This window comes from Delphinapterus leucas, chromosome 15, assembly GCF_059928025.1.
Source record: "Delphinapterus leucas isolate spDelLeu-1000000601 "Yukka" chromosome 15, BTC_Dleu_Yukka2, whole genome shotgun sequence".
NCBI lineage: Eukaryota > Metazoa > Chordata > Mammalia > Artiodactyla > Monodontidae > Delphinapterus > Delphinapterus leucas.
This window is the reverse complement of record NC_143143.1, coordinates 87,611,242-87,633,491: the sequence shown is the minus strand read 5'-3', so window position 1 is coordinate 87,633,491 and position 22,250 is coordinate 87,611,242. Positions and strand designations below refer to the sequence as shown.

Sequence of the window (22,250 nt, the reverse complement as noted above, 5' to 3'; positions counted from 1 at the left end):
GCCCTCCCGAGGCGCCTCCTGGCTGTGGGCCGGGCAGGCACAGGCATACACACACGCATGCACTATTGCACACACGCCGTGCACAAGTGCACGCTCACGGCCCCGCGCGGCCAGAGCCCCTCCTGTCAAGAGGGAAGGTACAGCAGGTTGAGTGTCTGGGCTTTGGTGACCCTACAGACTCCGGACTGGCTCTCCCCCTACTGCACTCAGGGTTGGTGCCAGCCCTGGGATCCTGCCAGGGCCACCCGGGCTGGGGACGTGTCTGAGCCTGGCTGCACCAGATAACACACAGCGGGGCCCGGCCGTCCTCCCACCCATCTGTGCTAACACTGCCCTCCCCGCCAACAAACATTTTCACCTGGAATCCTCGGAGCCTGACCCAGGGCCCAACATTGGCATTGGGAAGGGTTGAGGGGCCGCATCCAGCTCCAAGGTGACACTGAGCACTAGGGACGGCAGTGACGGGAGGAGGCTGGGCCCAGCTACTGCACAGCAGGCCCAGGGCCCCCACATCCTGGCTTCTCCCTCCCCTATTCTGCCAGGCGCTGACAGAAGTGTGACCAGACTCGGATTCCAGGAGGCCGGGGATCCCAGTTTACACGTATGCCCTAGGACCCCCTGCTGAGCAGGACCCACCAGCACCTTCTGGGTCCCGCATCCCTTCAGGGCTCGAGCACTGAGACCCCAGGCGGCTATGTTCCCATGGGAAGGGCCTTCTCTCTCACGCTCTCCAAGAGTTTACAGTTTGCTGTGGGTTAGAAAGAAAGGTGTTACTCTCACATCCATGCTCACAGCAGCGAATTCACGGCGGCCGAGAGGTGGAAGCAGCCCAGTGTCCACCGATGGATGAAGAGCTGAACAACACGTGGTCCAGCCATACAATGAAGTATTACACGGACTTACAAAGGAAGGAAATCCCAGCACGCGCTACAGCACGGACGAACCCTGAGGACACCACGCTTAGCGAAATGAGTCAGTCACAAAAGGACAAATGCTGTAGGATACGTTTCCATTGAGGTCCCTAGAAGGGTCAAGTTCATAGAGACAGAAAGCAGATGGTGGGCGCCAGGATCTGGGGGAGGGGGAGGGGAGAGTTCCAGTTTGGGAGGAGAAAGTCATGACGATGATGGCGGTGACAGTTGCCCAACAAGGTGAAGGCAGAGCATCCCTGCGCTGCCTTAAAAACGGGCACGAGGACACACCTGTGTCCTGTGTCCTGAGGAAACCACCCCGCCGCAGGGAGTTTCCTGGGCAGGGCTCCCAGCTCGGGACAGCACAGCCTAGAAATCCACCCGAGGTTTCTCATGAAAATCCCCAGCCGAGCAAACAGTGTGGCCTTTATGGCAAATTAACATTCTGGCTGCATCTCCGTAAACAGTCAGGCCAAACCTACAGAGGCCAGACTCACTTTGTAATCGCGAATCTTTCTTTCAGATTCTTTCTGATCACAAGTGGGGGGGCTGCGGGAGGAAATCTTTGCTTACATGGAAAATTAGGAGTTGTCTGATTCTAGAATCTACACAGCTGACAGCTACACCAAGCAGCTCCGACACAGACGCACAGGCGGGGTCTGTCCAGAGCGGGAGCTAGGAAACCCCACCTCGGCTGTATTTGCACGTGTGTGTCAGCATCCTGGAGGATCAGTACGTCTGTTCTTGGCATTTTCCTTCGACTGTTTGAAACACTTTGCTGGTTTCCTCGAACTAGTGAAATAAATCTTTAACACACGTTTATTCTTTTTATAAGAAGGGCCTTAAATAACATTATGGTCTTCTTTTTAAATAGTTTAATAGTCATCATTTAAATAAGGCTTTGGTGTGCTTTTCCACATTCTCATAGTTTCTTTTCTCTGCATATACATCTTGCAAAATCTATTATTAATCCGCGAGACGACCGGCCCCTCTATTGTAAACAAGGAGGGAGAAAGAGAATGCGGACCGGTGGGTTCACTGGTTCCGGGGCGTGTCCTGGCCAGGAGCGGGTGCCCACGCGCCCTCCGCAGGCACCAGGGGAGCAGGACCCATCGCCAGTGCCTGGGAATCCATGGGAGGGGACGCCGGGGGCAGGGTCCCCAACGATGCACAAGGGCCTCGAGCCCCCACTTCTGCCCACCCATCGAACTGGGGGGCCTCAGCCTGGGTGCCTAGAGAAGCGGAAACACCACAGCCCTCTCTGGCCTTCTTCTAGAGCTGTGGTCCTCAGCCAGGGGGCGGGTCTCCCGGGGACACTTGGTGATGTCAGGAGACAGGGTTGGCTGTCATGACTGGGGGGGGTCATCTAGTGGGTGGGGGCCAGGGATGCTGCTAAACACCCCGCAGTGCACAGGACGGCCCACCACAGAGCATGATCCGGCCCCAAGAGCAGAGAAACAGAGCCAGGCAGGTTTTGGGGAGAGACTCCAGTGGGGCGCCCTGCCCTGCAGTGACACGGTCCCGGGCGGGCTGACCACGTGGGGCTTGTACGGGTCTCCGAGGAACAGGCCGTGTCTGTGACGAAGCTGCTGCTACTGGACACTAATCCACCCACCATGAGGTCCCCCCAACCCGGAAGGAGGCTGCTACCCGCAAGGGCGGGGGAACCGGACCGCACCCTCCTGCTGGGCTGAGGCTCCCCCGCCTCTGCTCACACTGCGGGCCAGGAGCAAGGGGCCTCTAAGCTGAACGCTGTCCCCGAGGCTGATGGCGCTGGGTCCTCGGGGACAGTGGGTCGGTCGGCTAGAGGTCCTCATGGGCGGGGCTCAGGTCCACCCGCTGGGCCTTCCCGAATACCAGGAAGGTGCATAGCCCGAGGCTGCTGATGGCTGCCACCAGGTTGAACACAGACGTCCAGGAGCCCGTGGTCTCGATGAGGTAGCCACCCAGGCACACGCCCACGACTCCTGCACCCTCGAGAGGGGACAAGCAGACGGGGTGATGGGCCATCCCGCCCCTTTGAGGACAGCTTTGAGAGGAGCTGAGGACGGGGGGGGGCCGGAGGGCATGAGCCCCGTCACCGTCACCCAGGCACTCGGCCTCTGGGGACCCTGGACCTCGGGGATTGACTCACATCTGCGGGTCACGTGGCTGGGGACGGTTACATGCCATTGGAAGCATGAGCACCATGTTAGACGGCTCTGTGCTCTCCCCCGGCCAGCTCTGGGGTCTGGGCTGCACCCCCCCCCGCCACTGCTCTGACACTGTGGGGACCCCCCGAGGGGTGCCACGCCCCACCCTGAGGGCCGAAGCAGCGGAGCAGGTGGGAGGACACAGGCGTGGGGCGGCGCCCCGGGGAACTCTGGGTTTGAAACCCGCAGGCAGGGGACCCCAGCCCACTTCTCACTTGCCAAAGCCCCAGCTGTGTTGGCCACACCTGAAACAGGACAGAGAGAACGAGGACCAGTCAGCGGAGGCCCACTGTGACCCTCCCATGGCGCACCCACCTGGGGGCCCTGGGAGCGGGGAGGGGGTGAGCGGGGGGGGGCAGCCACTTCCTGTCCAACAAGGGGCCGAGGTCCTCACCAAACAGAAAGCCGGCACAGGACGGGGCCAGGTCCTGGATATTAACGGAAATGCCGCTGCGGGAAAAGGAAAGGACGCGGGTGAGTGACCACAGGGCGGCCGCCACCCGCCAAGCCGGCGGTCGGTCCTCCGATCACCTGGATCCCGGAGGCTGGCCATGCCAGGAGCTCAGCCCCAGCTCGGCGGTTACGCATGGGACCCACTCCCAGGATGAAACAAGACAGGGAGCTGAGTTTGCTCGGACTCACACTCATTTGCTACCCGATAATCTGGAAAACGACATCAAGGCGCCGATTCCCAAAACAAGTCAGTGCAGGTTTTCTGACTAAACACTGAGCTGCTGTGCAGGCTGGGAGGCCCGCAGAACAACACGTGGGATCCGATGGGCTCGCTCCCCACCTTTGGTTCAAAAGATGCTGCTTGGGGACCCTCATCTGCTCTGCCAGCCCCTCCCCAAGCACCCGTTTTGTTTTCCCAAAAGGCCCAGGTCCTCACCGGCTTGATACCCTGACTGCCCTCGCCTCGTGGCTCACTTGTGGGGACCTGCCATGCGCCCACCCTCCATGTGCGCCCCGAGCCAGGGGCCCGGGACCCGGGAGCCCAAAGGCAGCGTGGGTGGCTCTGGTGGACGAGGAACCTGGCCCCTACCTGTGGTTGAAGGTCTGGAGGCCGATGGAGGCTGATGCAAAGACCACAGACTTACAAAAGCTCGAGGTGTGGCCCAAACACAGGGCAAAAATGCTGGACAGGCCGAGGCCCATCGCCTGCGGGAGAGACGAGTGGGGACGGGGTGGGAGTCTCGCCCCTTCCTGGGCTGCCTGGGCCACACTGAACGAGGGTCGGTGGGCACCCCTCCCGGGCTGGGGCCTGCCTGGAGGCCACTGGGACGAGGCTGCACGAATGATCTGGACCTGCTGGTCGTAGCCCATTCGACGTGAGCTGACCCAGGCCCCCAAATGGGCACCAGAACTCAGGGAAGTGTCTCAGGTCAGCCAAGCCAGTCCCAAGCACTGACCCACAGTGCCCTCCAGCCACTGTGCCACACCGGTCCCCTTCTAGGTCAGGGGCCCCAGGAACAAAACAGGGATGTCCAGAGGGAGAGAGCCGTCCCACGACCCTCCTACCTGCATGAACTTCCGCACAGTGATGGTCCTGTAACCTAGACGGGGAGACCAGGAGACATCCTGTCGGCCCATCTGTGCTGTCCCACCCCAGACAGCACCCAGAGTGGGTCCCACCCTCACGGCTGCGCGGAGGGAGCGGGGAGAGGAAGGCCGGGCTGGGCTGGAGGTGGGGCAGCCTCTGCATCACCGTGAGCCGCGCGCACACGTGTATGAGCCTGTGCACTTAGAGGGTTCCCAAGGCCGAGGCCTGGCAGACGCACCTGAGGAAGGCCACTCTATGGTTACAAAGTGCTTTCTTTGTGTTTCTACCAATTTTCTAATTTTTCCACAATGAGTGGGTGGTTCTTCTGTAACTAGGACAAGACTGACATTTAAGGACGCGCAGTGCAGGGTCGTGGGGAGCGTGCGTGTCTGCGGGACAGTCATCCTCGGGCCGTGTGCACTCGGGTCTCAGGCCTGAGACCTCTGACCTCACCAGGTGCCCTTTCCTCCTCTGAAGAGGCTTGGGGGCTGTGTGCAGCCCCCAGGTGGAGGAATTACACTGTCGCAGTGTGACTGTGTCCCAGTGTCCCCACATGGGGAAACAGGCTGGGGGGTGACAAGTTGGAGGCAGTCATCAGCAGAGTCGGGCCGGGAGCCGGGCTCCACGGGCCCACCTGGCTGGCTCTAAGGGCCAGGGGTCCCACTCTCACGGCCTGGTCCTCGGGGGCGTGGCCTCTTCCCATCGCTACAGGAGCACCCCAGGAGGGGTGCCTCTCTGCCCCCCGGAGTGAGGCAAAGCCCAGGCATGGCTCCCTGCCCGGCCCCTCCCCCAGGGCTCACCCTGATTGATGAGACGGTCTGAGAGAAGCCCGCTGAACAGACTGGCAGGAATGGCCACTAGCCAGGGCACCACGTTGAAGACCCAGCCCTGCAGGGAAGGAGGGTACAGGGGCCTCAGAGGCTGCCAGGGCAGGTGCCCGACCACGGGGAAAGGACGAACAGCCCAGGCGGTCATCCACGCCCACCACTGCCCACCAGGCTCTCTGCCCACAGGCTGGGCCTCCGAGATCCTAACTCATCCCCGACCTTGACTGAGCGCTGGGCCCTCAAGTGCTATCACCCCTGCAGGCAGAACCTCCCTCATGGCTCCCCACACCCCGCGGGGCAGAGCTGGGGGGCCGCACCCTGCCCAGAGTGTGCAGCCAGGGGGCCCTGGTCACCAGAATTGGGAGGGTAGCCGGGCGGCTGGGGTGCAGTCAGCCAGGCTGACCAGCAGGTGACATCTGTGCCCACATCACAGCCCCTGCGTGCCCCCGCCCCCAGAAAGGACTGTCTGCAGACGGGCAGGCAGCCGGGGCAGCAGCTGGGCCTCTCCTGTGTGCACCCAGGTGCGGCCCCTGAGCCAGGAGGCGGCAGAGCCACCAGAGCTCGGCGGAAGGAACCCAGGGCCCCTCTGCGTGTGCTTCGCGGCGCCCCCCAACCCTGTGAGCTGCCGGGCGGCCAACCCACCTTGGAGCTGGGGAAGGTCTCCTTAAAGAAGGTCGGCAGCCAGGAGAGGAGGATGAAGAAGGAGCAGGCCGCCGAGAGCTGGGAGATGATGGCCGCCCTGGGGGGGGCGGGGGCCAGGCTCAGGGTCCACACCCCAGCCCCCTCCCCACACCCAGGGCAGCCAGGGGCCTGAGGGTGCGGAGCCCAGAGTGGAGCCGCCCCCCTGCATGGGCCGCTCACCCTGTGGCCGAGGTCCCCAGGGCCCCAAACCCCATCCCTGCAGCAGCCCAGCTCACCAGACTGAAGGCTTTCGGAAGAGCTGTCTCCAGGGCACCTTGGTGTGTCTGGACACCGGCAGGCCCTGCGCCAGGACGCCCAAGGCCAGGATGAGATCTGAAGGGCAAGGCATCTCCACGTGAAAGCCATTCAAAGAGGGTGGACGGCTCTGCCCCCACAGGCCAGAAGCTGGGGGCGGCTCATGGGTCCCCGGCTGTGCCTGGGGGCCATCCTGTCCTCTCCGCCAGAGCCTGGGGTTGGCAGCGTCTGCCCTCGAGGGTGGACAGTAGTGTTGGCCATCTGTCCCCTGAGTCCTCAAACCCTCCAGGCCCCACTCCTGTCACCAGGAGCCACCTCTACCCCTGCAATATGCCTCTGCCGGCTGGGCAGCCCCTGCACGTCTGCGCTCACCCGGCGACTCTCACACCAGACTTGACCGTAGCCGGCTGAGACTCAGGGAGTGGGCATCTTCTGTGAGGCTCTACCTAGGGGATCCTGGGGCCCCCGAGCTGGCCTGCTCTTGGGGGTTCAGTGGCCGCTCGCTGGAGGGGACAAGGCGCCAGGGCCCCCGCCCTTCCCGGGCAGCGGCACGTACCTTTCTCACCCAGCAGACGCCTGTACACGTAACACACCCACAGCAGGGTGAGCCCACCCGAGAAATAGAAGACGCTCGGCCAGCCGTACCAGTCCAGGAGCAGGGAGCCTACGGCCCCCGTCACCAGCGTCCTGGAACGACAGGGAGGGGTGTGGCTGGGACCCTCGCTTCACTGGGGTGCGGAGACATCTCCGAGACCCCTACCCCAGGTGACCTGAGTCCCTAGAAAAGAGCATTTCTATCCCCTGTGAGGCAGCTGCCCGGAAGGCTGGTCCCCAGGCAGCTTGCTAGGGATGTGATAAATGGAATGTTTATAAATGGAATATTTCCTGCCATATCAACAAACAAAGGATGTCACATTCATCAAGGATTGCAGCCCTCCAACGTGAGCCGGTGAGCCCTGAGGAAACTCAGGGCTGAAAAGAATACCTGCCATCCAGCAGCCATCAGACTGCAGCCACTCCCTGCGGTGAGCCCTGCGGAAACTCAGGATGTGAAAATACAGGACACTGGCCCCAGAGAGCTGAGGTGCACATCAAAGGAATGATTTCAGTGAGCCCAGACTCTTGCATTTTCCCAGACACAGAAAAGCACTAAATTCCTAAACTTGAGAGATCGAGTTTTCTTTAATTAACAATAATGTTTTGACCATTACCTGCCCTTTTGTTACAAAACTCCTCTATATCCTGGCTCCTCCCCCTACCTCCTGGGAGCAGTTTCTCTGAAATGCTGTCTCCCGGGCTGCAGCCCTCATTTTGCCCCAAATCAAACTTAACCTCATGTTGTGCATTTTTTTAAGACAGATGCAAGCTTTCCGGGGACTTCCGGTGCCACGGGGGCCAGCGTGGACATGGCAGCCGTGACGTGGCACACGGGTCCTGTGTTGCCCTAGTATCTCCTTACTAGGCCTCCCAGTTGGCCTACAGTTGTGTGTGGATCCTTTTAAAATGAAAAGGGCAACAAGAAGACAGCGGTGACAAGAACACGCTGAAACATAAAACCTCCTCCTCGCTGTTTTCAGCTGCTCATATCAGAGAGGATGAAATTTCAAAAAGATTTCAAAATGCAAAAACAACCATCCAACCCAGCTGCCTCCCCAGGTCCTGCCAATGCTATTGTCCCAAATATGCCCTCGAGGCCCACCCCTCCCCCAGGCTGGCCTGTCTGTTCAGAGGCTACCCCCCACCTGCTGAGGCTTGGCCAGGAGACAGTTAAAGGAGAAAGGCTTTCCCCCAAGGCCAGTGGAGGGATGCCTTCCACTCTGAGCCTCCATTTCCCCATCTGCGGGGAGGGGGTGGGCACGGTCTCTCCCTGTACCTCCCCTGCACCCCACTCCCTCCCCGGAAGGCCCAGGTCACCCAGTGAGACGGGATTTCAGATAAACAATGAAACTCTTCTGTCCGTGTATTGCTTCTCTGAAATTCACATGTCACTGGGCCCCCTGGGTTTCTATCTGGGCCGCTCCCAGCCCCCCAGCAGGTACCCCTCACCCCTCTGCATTCTGCCTGGACCTCGGCAGCAGTAACGTGAGGGCCCTGAGCCCGGGGGTCGTGAAGCCCCAATAGGACAGCAAGACGTCCTTCCAGCCCCAGTGCGGTCGCCCCACGGAGGGTCTGGCGCTCTGGGGGGTGCAGTGGGGAGGGCCACAGGTCTGGACCTTACAGGTCTGGACCTTTCATGTCTGGACCGTGACGGGTACCCTCTGGGGCAAACGCAGGCCACCTCCCCCATCGGGACGGGCACCCCATCCAGTTCTGTCAGCACAGATGGAAGGGAACTTAACACCCCAGCCCACGTGCCAGAGCCCCAGAGCTCTGGTCACCTGCTGCTGGCCCGAGAGGGACAGAGCATGCACGGAGATGGGGGTGGCAAGTGCCTCGCAGAGCACAGAGTCACCAGACCTGCGTCACCCTGTCCCAGATGTGCACGTGGCCTGTCCCCACCAGACGCACCGAGGCGCTCTGCCAGGTGCACGCCCTTCGCCTCCCCACACCGACCCCCTTGCTCGGCCCCCCCCAAGGCTGGGACTTACCCAAACTGGGAGCCGGCCCCCACGGTGCTGTAGGTGAAGGCTCGCTCACTCTCCCGCACCTTCTGGGACAGCAGGCTGGTCAGCGCAGGGAAGTAAACCCCTGGGGCGGCAGAGAAGGCAGAGCCCCGCGCAGAGCTGTGTCCCGAGCTGGCCCGTGGGCCCTGCCGGGGTGGCCGGCAGAGGGGTGAGACAGGGAAGCTCCGCGGGGCCCTCGGTGATTATTCAAGCCCGGGTCTCCTTCCTCCCGCTGTCACCCCCAGGGATCAGCAGGGCTGGGCTTTTCCCAACACTCAGCTAAAGAGACAGCTTGGGGAGCGGGGGGTTCGCTCAAGGTCCTGCCACCAGGACGGCTGCAGAGGGGCTTCTGGGCCCAAGCTGGCGCTCCTCCACTGTCACGCCAGCTCCCAGAGCCACACGGCTCCAGAGTCCTGGCACCAACATGCAGAAGCACACACACAGGTGACAAGTGACAAGTGCACACGCACACACACTGACACACACGGTGCGTGTACGTCGGTGAGACCTGAACAGCCCCGTGGAACTGCACTGCCAGGTCCTGGATGTGATGCTGCCCTGTATCTACGTGAGATGCCACCACAGGGAGGTGGGGGAGGGAGCTCGGGACCTCCCTGTACCTTTCACTGCAACTTCCTGTAAAGCTATAATTATTTTAAAATCTAGTTTAAAAAAAAAACCGCATTGGCGAAAGCAGCTCTTGCCCGTTACACTGCGCTTTTCTCCAAAAGCACCTGGGGAAGCTCAGAGGCCAGGGCACATAGGGACAGGACTTGGTCCCTGCCTTCCCTTTGGGGCCCCGGGCCCCTGCTCACACCATGTGGGGAGCACGTGGGGTGAATTCAAAGGAGCGCAGGCGCTGGACTGCCTGGACCACCAGGACCACATGTGGGCCGGCCCGGTGTGGCTGATCAGGAAACAGGCAGAGGCCCATTCCAGGATATACATCTGGGGTCTTGGGGGTACGGGCTAGAGGCCCACGCCCCACCAGAGCTCTGGGAAGTGGGGAGGTGTGGTGAGGAAGGGGTCACGTCCAGAGGACGGATGCTGTCAGATGCCATGCTGGTGGAGGGCAGGAGCTCAGAAGGCCGTCCCACTCCCTGGAGGGTGGGTGTGCGCCCCTGCCACCAGCTCCCCCAGGCCACTGGGGATCTTTGAGGGGGGCTCTCTCCAGAAGTGTAATATCCCCAAAGAACGAGAGCGGGGGGCTTGGGAAAGCTGGCATCCCCTCAGCCTGCTGGCCCGGCCAGCGCGGGTGTGGCCTCCGACTGGCAGCACATAGAAACTGGGCACGTGCCCACCATGCGGCTGGTGGAGCCGACGGTGCCGTGTGGCAACCTGGCTGACACCGGATCCCTGGAGCGGAAGTTTTGGCAGAGGAGGACACGTGACATTAAAACGTGCCAGCCAGACTGTGAAGTGACTCTAGACACGGAAAGTGCCTTGGGCGCAACGGCATCGAAGCACAAACAAAGCCCGGTGCAGGGAAGTGAAGCCAAGAGCCGGCAGCCCGCCAGCGGGGACGGCCCGAGCTGTCCGCCTGCCAGGGAGGAGAGCCCATGACCTCAGCAGCAGCAGTGCTACAGCACTGGTGCACCCGCTCTGAAGTGAGGCACACCACATGCAGGGGCACACACGAGGACACACGCGCACGCCCATGAGCACCCACCTGAACACACGCCCGTGCACACGCTCCCCTTGCTCTGTGGCGTGTGGGCCCGAGGTCCAGCCCCCCGCAGCCCCCCTACCTTGGAGCAAGCCCGTGAGGATGCGAGAGAAGGTCATGAAGGCCAGGTGGGCACTGCTGAGGCGGGAGAGCAGCGGCGTGGCGGCGGTGATGAAGCCCCAGGCGGAAGCCGACAGCAGGATGACCTTCTCACCCCCGATCCTGCACGGGGGACGAGAGGGCAGTGACGGGGAGCTGTGCGGCTGGGCTGCAGGCCGAACCAGGAGACCCTACCGTGGAGGAACCCGGGGAGGGGGCCGGCACCGCCCGTCACTTGGAGCTGCCCTCTGGGGTGGGCACTGCAGCCACATCCCCTCTGCAGAGGAGGCCGAGGCTGAGCGTGCAGGGTACAGCCTGGTCCCTCTGTCCCCACGGGCCCCAGCCCACCCCTGCGCAGCCCTCGGGTCTCCCAGCCCCCGTCTTGCTGTGGGCGGGGCCTCCCCCCATTCCCTTCCTAGGAGCCATCTCCCCAGGCCCTGCACACGGGGAGGGATTACCGGTCCCCCAGGCGGCCACCCGCCCCCTGAGTCAGGCAGGAGCCCCAGGCCCTGCACACGGGGAGGGATTACTGGTCCCCCAGGCGGCCACCCGCCCCCTGAGTCAGGCAGGAGCCCCAGGCCCTGCACACGGTGGGGGGGGATTACCGGTCCCCCAGGCGGCCCCCCGCCCCCTGAGTCAGGCAGGAGCCCTAGGCCCTGCACACGGGGAGGGATTACCGGTCCCCCAGGCGGCCCCCCGCCCCCTGAGTCAGGCAGGAGCCCCAGAAGAAGCAACACCGGCCTCTTTCTTATTCCAGCCGAAGTCCTGGCTCATGGCGGCGGCACAGACGGGCACGCTGACGCGGGCGCAGTACAGCAGGCATGTCCCCAGAAGCAGCGTCCCTGTCCACACCTGGCACTCGGGTCTGGGGAGAGAAGGGCCCGGTCGGGCCCAGGAGAGGCTGTTGGATGGGGCCCCTCGGCCACCTCTCAAATGTCCACCTGCTCACGTCTGGTGACTCCTGGGAGAAACGGGCAGACACAAGAAATGATGCAGGGGGTCCCTCACGCAGCAGGGGTGGGAGCGGCCGGATGGCTGTCGCAGGGCAGAGGCTGAATAGCCGCAGCTGGGGAGGTGCTGCTCTCCAGGCCCCAGGCTCTCGGTTTCCATGGACCAAGGGCCCAGGAAGGCAGCAGGCTGACAGCTGGTAGCCGGCCAAGGGGGCGACGGGCTGGGGAAGAGGACCCCAGCCGCGGCAGAGAGGGAGGGTCCCACAGCACCATGGGCCCCCGCAGGGTCCCCAGGAAAGCTGGGTCTGCCCAGCAGACCACCTTGGGGCAGGCAGGCCCTGGGAGGAGCCTGGGCAGCAGTGAGGCAGCCCTGGCCGCCTGGGAAGGTTGCCAGACCAAGTCCATACAAGTCCCCAAAGCTCCTGGCCAGCACCCTCGACTGTCAGTCACCAAACCAGGAAGTCAGGAACTGCCAGAGCCCGGAGGAGCCCAGGAGACGCAGGTGCCTGTGGGACCCTGGGCGGGGCCCTGGGACCTCGGGGGAGAGTGCAGAACCCGAGCACAGCGTGGGCTTTGGCAGCAGGACTGTCCACGGCAGTCCACTGATGGGGACCAATGGACACTGACCTAGGACGTGAGTGGGGGACACGTGTGGAGCGCGTGGCAGTCTGTACTGCCTTTGCGGTAGCTCTGTACATCTAGAACCGCCCTAAGAGACAAAGTCTGGGGAGGGGGGATTGGTATTTTTTTTAACGAAAAAGAGAGGAGACTCAGTGCCCTTTGTGCAGGTGGAGGGGGGCCCAGTGGGGGACGGCCTGGGGGAGGAGCACCACTAGGGACTTGCGATGTCTTTGCACAGGGCGGGGATGTCCCCTGAGGGTGGGGGCCACAACTGGGGGGGGGTCGGGAGAGTGGACAGGCCTTTAAGCAGTCTCAGTGGGGCCTTGGGCGTCCTGCCTGCACCTGGACTCACCTGCCCAACTGGGGCAAGGGTTCTCCCCAGGGTGGGGAGGGGTGGTGGTGGTGCGAGACGCACAAAGGGAATAGGTTCAGGCTGTGGGGAAGGCACGGGGCCGGGGCTCCAAGCCCAGGGCCCCCGAGGCCTGCCCAAAGCAGCCCGAGGCGTTAGTGCTGTAGACCTTGGGGAGGCCACTGGACAGGTGTCCAGGAGGGTGAGGCCGGCAGGAGCCGCACGGGCAGTTCTCAGAACAGAGGGAAGGACGCCTCTCACCTGGCGGATGACCCAGGACACTGGAGTCTCACCCTCGCTCCCCAAACCCCCTTGGACCCCTGTCTGGACCTGGCGGGGGCTACCCCCGCCGGCCGGGCACGTGAAAAGAACAGCCAATGGGGCCCAGGGTAATGGAAGCTTGGACTCCATCTGCGGACACAGGCGGGTCCCCTGCCTGTGGGCCCCACCCAGGCTCAGGCTGTGAGCCGACTCCGGGGGGACAGTCCAGGGTGAGGCCAGGACCACCCCTGGGAGGGCCGGAGCCCTCGCCTGCACGCCTCCCGGGGGTGAGAGACCTCAGAGGGCCTGAGGGTCTTGCCCGCTGGCAGGCAGCACCCGCACCAGCAACTTGATAAGTGCGTGCGACGGCTGTGTCCGTTATCTCCGGGGCAGGACCGCTGGGCCAGCAGCGAGGTGGGGCTGCCCCCCGCCTCTGGCCAGCGCCCTCCTCCTGGCAGGGTGGACTCCGCACCCCTGGCGCTGGGGGAAAGTTTTGGGGCGGGAAGAAGCTGCTGTCCTGGACCTGGTCACAGACAGGGCAGGGGGTGGGGGGTGGCACGTGGGGCCCGTCGCCCGGCCTCCCGAGCTTCAGTTTCTTCGGTGAAGATGGGCTCATGTCCCTGACACCCAGCTCCTTCTTGGGTCAGTGAGCAGCAAGGTGACCCACCAGTTCCTGGAGCCTCAACAAGGAGCTGTCGACTGGCCAGCGGGTTGGAGAGGCCTGGCACCAGCATGCCCCTCCTCCGCAGGCACCTCCCCCGGCTCCGCTCCCCCTGGTACATCAGTGTACTTTTCCACAGTCCAGGGAGCGAGTCGGGAGCCTTCCCCATGTCTCAGGCCTGCAGAGGCCCTCCCCGTCCCCGCTGCTGCCCTCACAGCTGAGGAGCTGTTGCCCCAGGAGGCTGCAGCATCTGGCAATCCCACTGGCGGAGACAGCTGCTTCCAGGCTCAAGCCCCTCCCTCGGGGGGGTTTGGGGTGAATGAGCCCGGCCTGCTGTCCCCAGACAGAGCCGTGTTTGTGGGCGGCGCCCGGTTTGGAGTTTGGGAATTACAGTCCAAAGTGTTCTGCAGCCCTCAGTGATGTGTGTGGTCTGATGTGGTGGCCAACTCTCCCGGAGGAGAGACTTGGGTGCCGCTCTGGGCCCTGGCCTGACTCGGGGAAACCCGCCCTTCCCTGTGCCTCAATTTCCCCGTGTGCACTGGACCACGGATTTCAAACTGGGTCTCTGGGTGCCCGAGGGGTGCCATGGGTGGGGCTCCCAGGCAGCACTCTTGGACGAGTTTCTTTTTATATTAGAATCTCCTATACGAGTCCAATGGGAAATAGTGTCCCATGCTGGAAAGCCTGCCGTTCTGCAGTTCCAGGAGCCGGCCGCTGGACCGTGCCTCGGCCGAGGCTGGGGGGCTGCTCCCTTCGGAAACTGCCCAGTGACCCTCAGTGACGAGGGAGGGGCCATCACGCCCCCATCCTCCTTCCTGGTTCGTAAAGTGTGCCTGGAATGACTCAGAAGCCAAGATGGTGAGGACGACAGTAGCACAGCGCATGCGGCAGGTCTCGGTGGCCTCCCCCCTAGAAAGGCTAAGGCGGCGGGAGGGGGCGGAACCCCACGGGGCAGGTCGCAGACTCACCTGGGGCCTGGTGGTCCCAGATGCTAGTTTCCTTTACAGAACCAAAGACTGTGAAGGGTGGGGCAGGGGCGGGGCGGGGGCTCTGCCAGGCCAGCGAGTCCCCAGGAGGCACCCGCTCAATGTCTGAGTTTGTGACATGCAACCCCTGGGGGCTCAGGGCCTGTCTCCTCCGCGCTCCAACCGTGGGAATGACACCCCCAGTCCACCCTCTTGCCCCCTGTTTCCCAGCCCGGCACTTCAGGCCTTTGGGGACACTGCTCCCTCTGAGCAAACATCCCACCAGGCCTACTGGGAGGCACAGTCCAAACTGCCCACCAAAACCAGCCCAGCCGGCCACCCGGGCCCACCGGGACGGAGCCAGCAGAGGACTCATGAGCCCAGCCCTGCCGTGGCCTCCGACGCCCGTCCAGGGCCACCTGCACGGCCCTGCGGGCGAGCCCTCAGCAAGCACACACGCACGGGTTGGTGCACAAGGGGAGTGGCAGGGGCTGGGGAGCAAGGCTTTTAACTTCCCACGAACAGCCACAGCCCGAAGTTGCCTTTAAAAGGAAGTTTTATTCCTTTATGTGGTCAGAGCGGTGGAGGGTCACCTGCGCTCAGATGGGACCGCGTTCCCGGCACCTGCCCCTCCCTCGGATGCACTGTGCCGGCACCCCGGGAGCCTGGCTCTGTTTGCTCTCTGGGTGGGAAGTCCAGTTAGAAACAGGGGAAAGCCAGATGAGACTGACCTGCTCTGGAAGGCTGGCAGGGTACCGAGAATACGGTGCTGCCCCCCGCCTCCTTGTGGCCCCGGGAGGTCAAGAAGGGCCCGTCAGCTTTCAGGCAACCAGCCCACTCTGAGTTTAAGGCGCTGGCATGGGACGCCCTCTGGAGCTGGGGGGCCAGGTGCTGTGTGCTTCCTCCCTGGGCCCCGGAGGCCCCCGCAGCCCTGGCCCTGAGTTGGCGGGCAGCGCCACTGGGTGGGCAAAGGGACGTCCTCCACAGCTGCTGGGGACACAGAACAGGCCAGCTGGAGGTCTGGCTGGAGGGGTGACCCAGACACGGCCAGCTGCCGGAGGCCTGATTAAGACGCCAGACGCAGAGTCCTGGACCTGCGGACGGGCTTGCGAGGAACACGGAAGGTCATGGCAAAATCGGCCACAAAAGGCCTGAAGACCTGCCTCCAGCCCACTCTGTCCACTCCCGAGCCTTGGGTCTGAGCCCCCAGCTCTTCAGGGTGCTTCCTGTGAACCTTCTAGAACCTTCTGCATCCTGCAAATGGCCCCTGTGCATGAGAAGCACCCACGGCTGAGCAAACACAAGGTCACGTGGACCCTCGATTCAGAAAAGGGAAATGAGTTGGCGCTGGGGGCAGAGGGCAAGCAGGGGCAGAGGGCAACCGCCGGAGAGAACGTGCGGGCCCAAGGCTGCCGGCGCCAGGCTGGGACGTCCCTGGGGAGCGGCCCTGCCTCGGGGGTCATCCACATGGCGGCAGCCGCCCACGGTCGCCCTTGTCACGATTCTCATCACCTTTAGCCACTCGGGGGTGCGAACCACCTTTTCCCGCTGAGCCCCCCTCCACCCAGGACCCCCGCTACCCCACCTGCAGGTGCTCCTTTCTAAACTGGGCAGGGAGGGAGGCGGTGAAGGCAAAGCCAGCCAGATCTAGATCCGTTAAAGCGTAACCGAGGGGGAAGTTTCAAAACATTCTTTAGAGGTCCCGGCCCTCTGCCCAGCTGGCTGCAGAGCTGCCTGCCACCTGGGTCAGCGGGGCCTCGCCTCGACAAGGGCGGGGAGAGAGCAAGGGAGCAGAGGCAGGCCGCAGGGCGCTCCCTAGCCGGGCACACCCCGCATGCCTGCCGCCCTCCTGGGCACCTGGCAAGGAGACCCCATGCTGCAATTTGGGCTTTGGGGCTCCCGCCCTCACCGGGCCCTGTCCCAAGGGAGCCTTCTGGCTTCTGAGGCCTTCCTGTGACCAGCTGTGGGAGGCGGGTCCCACAGGCGGCAGGGCAGGCCCCGGGGACTCAGAGCTGGAGGTGGACGGGCCTGGAAGCGCAGGGCCTGACTCTGGGCCTGGGGTCCACTGGCGGACCGGAGGGAGCTCTGAGCGGCGGGCGGCCTGGGGGCTGCTCTGAGGGCTCGCCTCTCGTTCCTGGTCGCCCTGTGAGTCATGCTGCTGAGCAGATCCCTGTCCCAGGGCCTTCTGCACCCGGCAGCAGAAGAGGGCGGCCTGCCTGGGCTCTTCCTCCCTCACAACCGACACCCCCGTGGGGACCCTGTTGGCTTCACATCTCTGGCACACGACGACAGCAGGGCTCAGCCAACTGCTGCAGGTGCCGGCCTGGTCCCCCCAACGCCCCCCAGCCCACTGCCTGCCTGCACAGGTGGCACAGGTCACAGGTGCGGTCCTGGGGGTGGGGAGGCCGTCCCTGGGAGCCACCCTGCCCAGCCAGGCAGGCCTCCCAGGACAAGACACTGCGCACACCACCCCCAGGACCGGGGCGGCCTGGAGAGAGTGCAGGGGGGTCTGGGTGGGTGGGGGGTGGCACTGGCCCTGGATGGGAGGCGTGGAGGTGCAAGGCCCCCCAGGCAGAGCAAAGGTGCGGGGCGGCTGGGAGCCATCTCTGCCCGGGACGCCCGCTCCCTCCCCTGACCGCCGCCCCGCCCCCACCCCCCCACCCCCGCCGCGAGGCCCCACCTGGACCACTGCGCGTCCTCGGCCGCTTCCCTGAGGCTCTCATCCGGGGGCGGCTGCATCGGGCGCGGATGGCGTGGGCACAGGGTGTCCGGGTCCGTTCCCGCCCAGCCGACCCACCGGGCAGCGCCGCCCAAGTCCACGTGTCAGTCCCAGCTGCGCTTCCGACCGGCGTACTCCCAGGACGTGTCGCCCCCGGACGGCCACCGCGGCGGGCGGGGCGGGGCGCGCAACTTGGGTCTCCGCCCTGCTCACTCCGTCGGAAAGGCCAGACCTGGCGCTCCCGCGGGCGGGCGGGTCAGACCCTCGCGCGCCGGGGCCTCCTCGCTGCCGGTCGCGGAAGTTCGGGATGGCGCGGGCACTTCCCCTGCAGGCAGCAGGAAGAATGGGGCTTTGGAGGGGCTGAGCCGGCGTGATCCCGGCCCGGACACATTGCTGGCAGGGCAGCCTCCGCGCACATCCACAAATGGAGGTGTGGCGGGGTGGTCCTCGCCTCGCAGGGCTGCCTCCGCATCAGTTGACAGCTCGCGGTAGCCTCGCCTGTGCAAGGCTCAAGGGGGACCAATTTCTAAAATGGATCTTTGAAGGGGGGCTCCAGCCCTGTGACCCTGGACCAGCCTGGGAACCCTGGGCAGCCCAGCGCTCGCGGGGGGTGGGGGTGGGGGGTGGGGGCTGAGTGTTCTGAGTACGGACACGTGCCGGGCCCCACGCTGAGTCCTGTGGATCCTCAGTCTCAGGGCTCCACCTGACCTCAGAAGGCTTCACACCCACGTGCCGCGCACAGCCAGCGCTGTGACGGTTGGGACACATCGGAAGCAGGTGGATTTCTGGGCGATTCTGCTTCCGCCAGCTGCCCCCTCTTCACCCTGCAACGCCCCCTCCACCCGCTACCCCCTCAATCCATCCTCCACACGGCAGCCTGGCAAACGTGGCCACATCCCACCCTGCTCCATGTGCGCTTGCTGAACAAACTGCTGTCCTTCCATCCATACGACGCTCAACGGGGCAGAAGGATGGTGCTGGAGAGAGGTGCGTGCCCCCAGAGAGCCCGCGACTCGGAAAAGGGTTCAGCTCAGCTACGATAGTACCCCACCCTCCTCCTGGCAGCTCACTCTCACCCACTGCCTGGGGCTCTTTGATGATGATTTTACATACAGACCTAGAGCCACACTGTGGGGGGCATTTGTCATTTGCCAAAAGTCCCTCTCCTTCTGGAGCTGATGTTCCAGGGCGTGTAGACGAAACACAAAAAGGAGACCAAGTGGGGCAGGGAAGGGTGGCTTCTGCCGTGGGACGGGCTGAGAGATGCTCCCAGAAAGACATACGAGACAAGTCTGAGAGCAGGGAAGGAGGAGGCCGTGCGGGCGGGGCGGGCGGAGGCCCAGGGCCAGCTCCAGGACCGCAGGGAGCCCAGCCGGGCTGAGGAGGGGGAGACAGGAGGTGGGGACAAAGTGCTGGTGAGGTCATTATTTGAACCTCACAAACACTGCTGTTCAACACTTCTGTTTTACGCTCAGGATACAACAGAACACCCGGAGATTAAGGACTCACCAGTCCCACGAGTCTGTGGCCAAGCAGGGGCCAGTGCCCCGTCCCCTCACCCTGGCCAGGGTGGTCAACGGCCTTCCAGGCTTCCGGCTGACCGCCCACCACCTCCCTTCCCGCCCCTCCAGCCCCGGCGTGGCATCCTCCGTGACGGCTGGGCTGGCTTCACTTGCAGAAGCCAGATGGTAAAATTAGTGTGACTGTAAGACACCACGACCTGTGGGAGAGAAAACCTCATGTGACAGGGCCCGCGGCTGAGTCTGCGGAGAGCAGGAGCCACGACCAGAGGAGGAGACGCCCCTCCATCCTCTCCGGTGACTAAGCTTACGTGCAGCCCAAACACGCAGAGTGCCTTGGGGTCCCAGCGGCCAGGCGCATCCCACCTCCAGCTCCAGAGGCGCGTCGGGGTCTCAGCCTCGTGCCGCAGTGAGCCTGCTGCTCCACGGGCATCTGACATGGAGAGAACGCAGCCGCTCAGAAAGCTTCACGTGGGCAAAATCTGCTCACCTCCAGTCGCTGCTCCACTCGGTCAGAGCTGGGGGTAAACAAGCCTGGTAGACTTCCTTCTGTGCCACGGTCGGATGTGACCGTGAACCTGGCCTTCCAGCTGGGAGACTTCCAAACCGCAGACAACCCGAGCCCCGTGTTCCTATTTAACTCCACCCCCCCAATCCCCACAACGGGAAACACCTCCATGCTGTCAGCGCAGGGTTATCGTGATCAGTGACCCCAGACCACCCCTCCCCTCCTCCCCCCTCCCACCGCTGGGGCTGGGCCAGTCTGCTCACCACGGAGCCGTGGCCGGCATCCTGCAAAGACAAAGCCACCCAGGATGCTCCACCCGCCCCAGCGACTCATGCCAAAGGCCCACTCGAACCCCGTGCCCGACATCTACGTAAGTAAACCACCACAAGGAAGGGAGAGCCTTGACGACATCTCAGTGTTGAGGCACAGCCTCCAGGGTGGGCAGGCCCCGTGCCAGGACCAGCCCCTACCGAGCACCCTGCGGGAGGTGAGCACAAAACCAAGGGCTTGGGGTCATCGGCAAGGGCCACCCGGCCGCCCCTGTGAGGTGGGAGAGGTCCCTGCCGTGGATCAGCGACGGGGGAGGCCCCTCCTTTCCCGTCCCCATCACCACCAGCACCGGCACCCCTGCGCGTTGCCCGGCACGGGGCTGCACTCTGCACCCCGCCCATCGCCCTCCAGCTGCGTCCAGGGTCCCGCACTGGCCTTCCACAGAGGGTGCTCGGGAACCCGCCCCACTGGATGCCAGCACGGGCACCACGGCGGCAGCCCTGGGCTTGTTGGAGCAGCCCTTCTTCTTTGAAGGTTTGGAAATTTCATATGTCACAAAAAAATTACTTAGAATGTTCCAATTCAGCTGAAAGTCATACGGTGGGCATGGAGCCCGACTAGCTCCATCTCCTTCACAAAACTGAAACGAGGTGCCAGTGCAGAAGAGCAGACGGCAGGCTTCAGGGTGGGGATGCAGCCACAGCAAAGCACGGACGCACGGGAACCAAAGTTCCGCCACCCTTCCAGGTCTACATGCAAACGTGTTAGTGTGGCACGGAACTCTCTGTTCTTATTAGAATGGTGTCGGCGGGGGGTGCGGTGGGGAAGAGCTTTCAGACGAACACTCTGAGAAAAATGTGCAAACTTTTACTATGAAATTCAGAACAGGCAGCAAAGGCAACCTATTCTGCGTTTTTCAGAAGGTGTTGTGAGCGCTGCATGCATGCGCCCCAGGAGTCGCCTGGAACGACAGAATCAGAGGGGCACCAAGTGCTAGGGCGGGTGACTGTTTTACACAGGCTCTCACACGACTGCTGCCAACAGTACAACTGACTGTAAACCCAAAAGAGCAGTACGTATTTCTGAAATGGAAACATACCCATCGTCAGGAACAACACGCTTGGTGTCCAGGGGCTGGGGACGGGCAGCCCAGCCTGCAGTCACCACACCAGATGCCTTTAATCTGGTCTTTTGTTCAGACTCAGACTTGGCAATAGTCACCCAGAAAGGAGTCCTGCCCCATTATCCAGAGGACAGCAGTGTCTTTTTTTTTTTTTTTTTTTTTTTTTTTTTTTGCGGTACGCGGGCCTCCCACTGCCGTGGCCTCTCCCGTTGCGGAGCACAGGCTCCAGACGCGCAGGCTCAGCGGCCATGGCCCACGGGCCCAGCCGCTCCGCGGCACGTGGGATCTTCCCGGACCGGGGCACGGACCCGTGTCCCCTGCATCGGCAGGCGGACTCTCAACCACTGCGCCACCAGGGAAGCCCCGGCAGTGTCTTTTAACACAGAATGTGTACGATTCTCTCCGAAACTCCTGGTTCTGCCACGGTCCCCTAAACTAACAGCAGAGAGAAGTGGGAAAGTACAGACATCACACTGAGTTAGAAAAGCTGCCCCTCCACACGTTTTCTCTGCATGTCTGTCTTCAGAGGGCGTCCTGGCTGGACGGCAGAGCCAGCCCTGCGACCCCCACGCTTGCACCTGGCATCTCAGTCCACGCCAGGACCAGTCCCAACCAACTGCTGCCTTTTCTAGAAACTGGAAAACTTAATTCAAATGGCAAAATACGTTAGCTCTCATTTGCTTTGCGATAATCCCTGTGCTTCGGAAGAATCCCGACTAGGGGTCATTCCTCATGTGACTTCACAACACCAGGAACACAGAGTACCAGAATATTCTCACATTTTATTTATTTCAAGGCACTTTCCACCAGAAAGTGTAAAAAGAAGAAAGAAACTACCCTGGTAGAACATTACATTTTGACAAACACAACAGCGAGATCCAAATGAGACGAAGCAGAAAAGTTAGCACACTTGATGCTCGTTATCTTGAAATGGCTTAAGGTAGTCTGCTTGCTGAAAAAAGAGAGGCTGCAAAAAAGAGGAAACAGAGACGTCTGCAAAGCCACCCCCTTGAAGATTTCCAGCCCATGGGGAAGGAACTAAACCCCTTAAACAAAGGTAAAGAGCTGAAGAGTAACATCTGAATTCTCCGAGTCTGGCCAGCACCCAGCTCACATGGGTTTTAGCACTGGCTGATCAAGTCACTCACTGGCTGAACTGGTGAATAAAATAGCAACACTTCTCATAAGCATTTAACATTTCATGCACGTGACAAATCCCACTCAAGTCCTGACAGTTTATGGATGATTCTTGCCCATTACTGTACATCTCAAACCCTCTCCTTTGAAAAATAGTTCAAATCGATTATATATTAATTATGCACATAAATAATCTTATATACACTAATAATAAAGGATGCTTTTGAAAAAATGTAGTTTTATGTCTACTGCCCTAATATTTTTCTTCCAGCTTCTGCTGTATTAAGTCTTAATTACCTGAAAATTAAAACCCCCTTTCTCCCTAACTTATTTTTATCCTCAAACCTCAGAGGAAATGATCGTACGGAAAGGTCACACCTGAGGCTGACGAC

The 22,250-nt window shown here is 62.4% G+C and overlaps 1 protein-coding gene across 1 annotated transcript; it reads right to left on the bottom strand.

The window, feature by feature from the left end:
- Positions 1–1,443: 1,443 nt before the first annotated feature.
- On the bottom strand, positions 1,444–17,533 carry SLC17A9 (solute carrier family 17 member 9). Its single transcript, XM_089897177.1, is given in 14 exon segments — positions 1,444–2,878; positions 3,319–3,348; positions 3,498–3,553; positions 4,146–4,261; positions 4,622–4,656; positions 5,444–5,531; positions 6,113–6,209; positions 6,388–6,484; positions 6,963–7,093; positions 8,995–9,094; positions 10,758–10,897; positions 11,452–11,506; positions 11,509–11,639; positions 17,262–17,533. Coding segments are annotated over 14 exon segments (1,299 nt in total). The 5' UTR covers positions 17,321–17,533; the 3' UTR covers positions 1,444–2,714.
- Between the last annotated feature and the right edge of the window lie 4,717 nt (positions 17,534–22,250).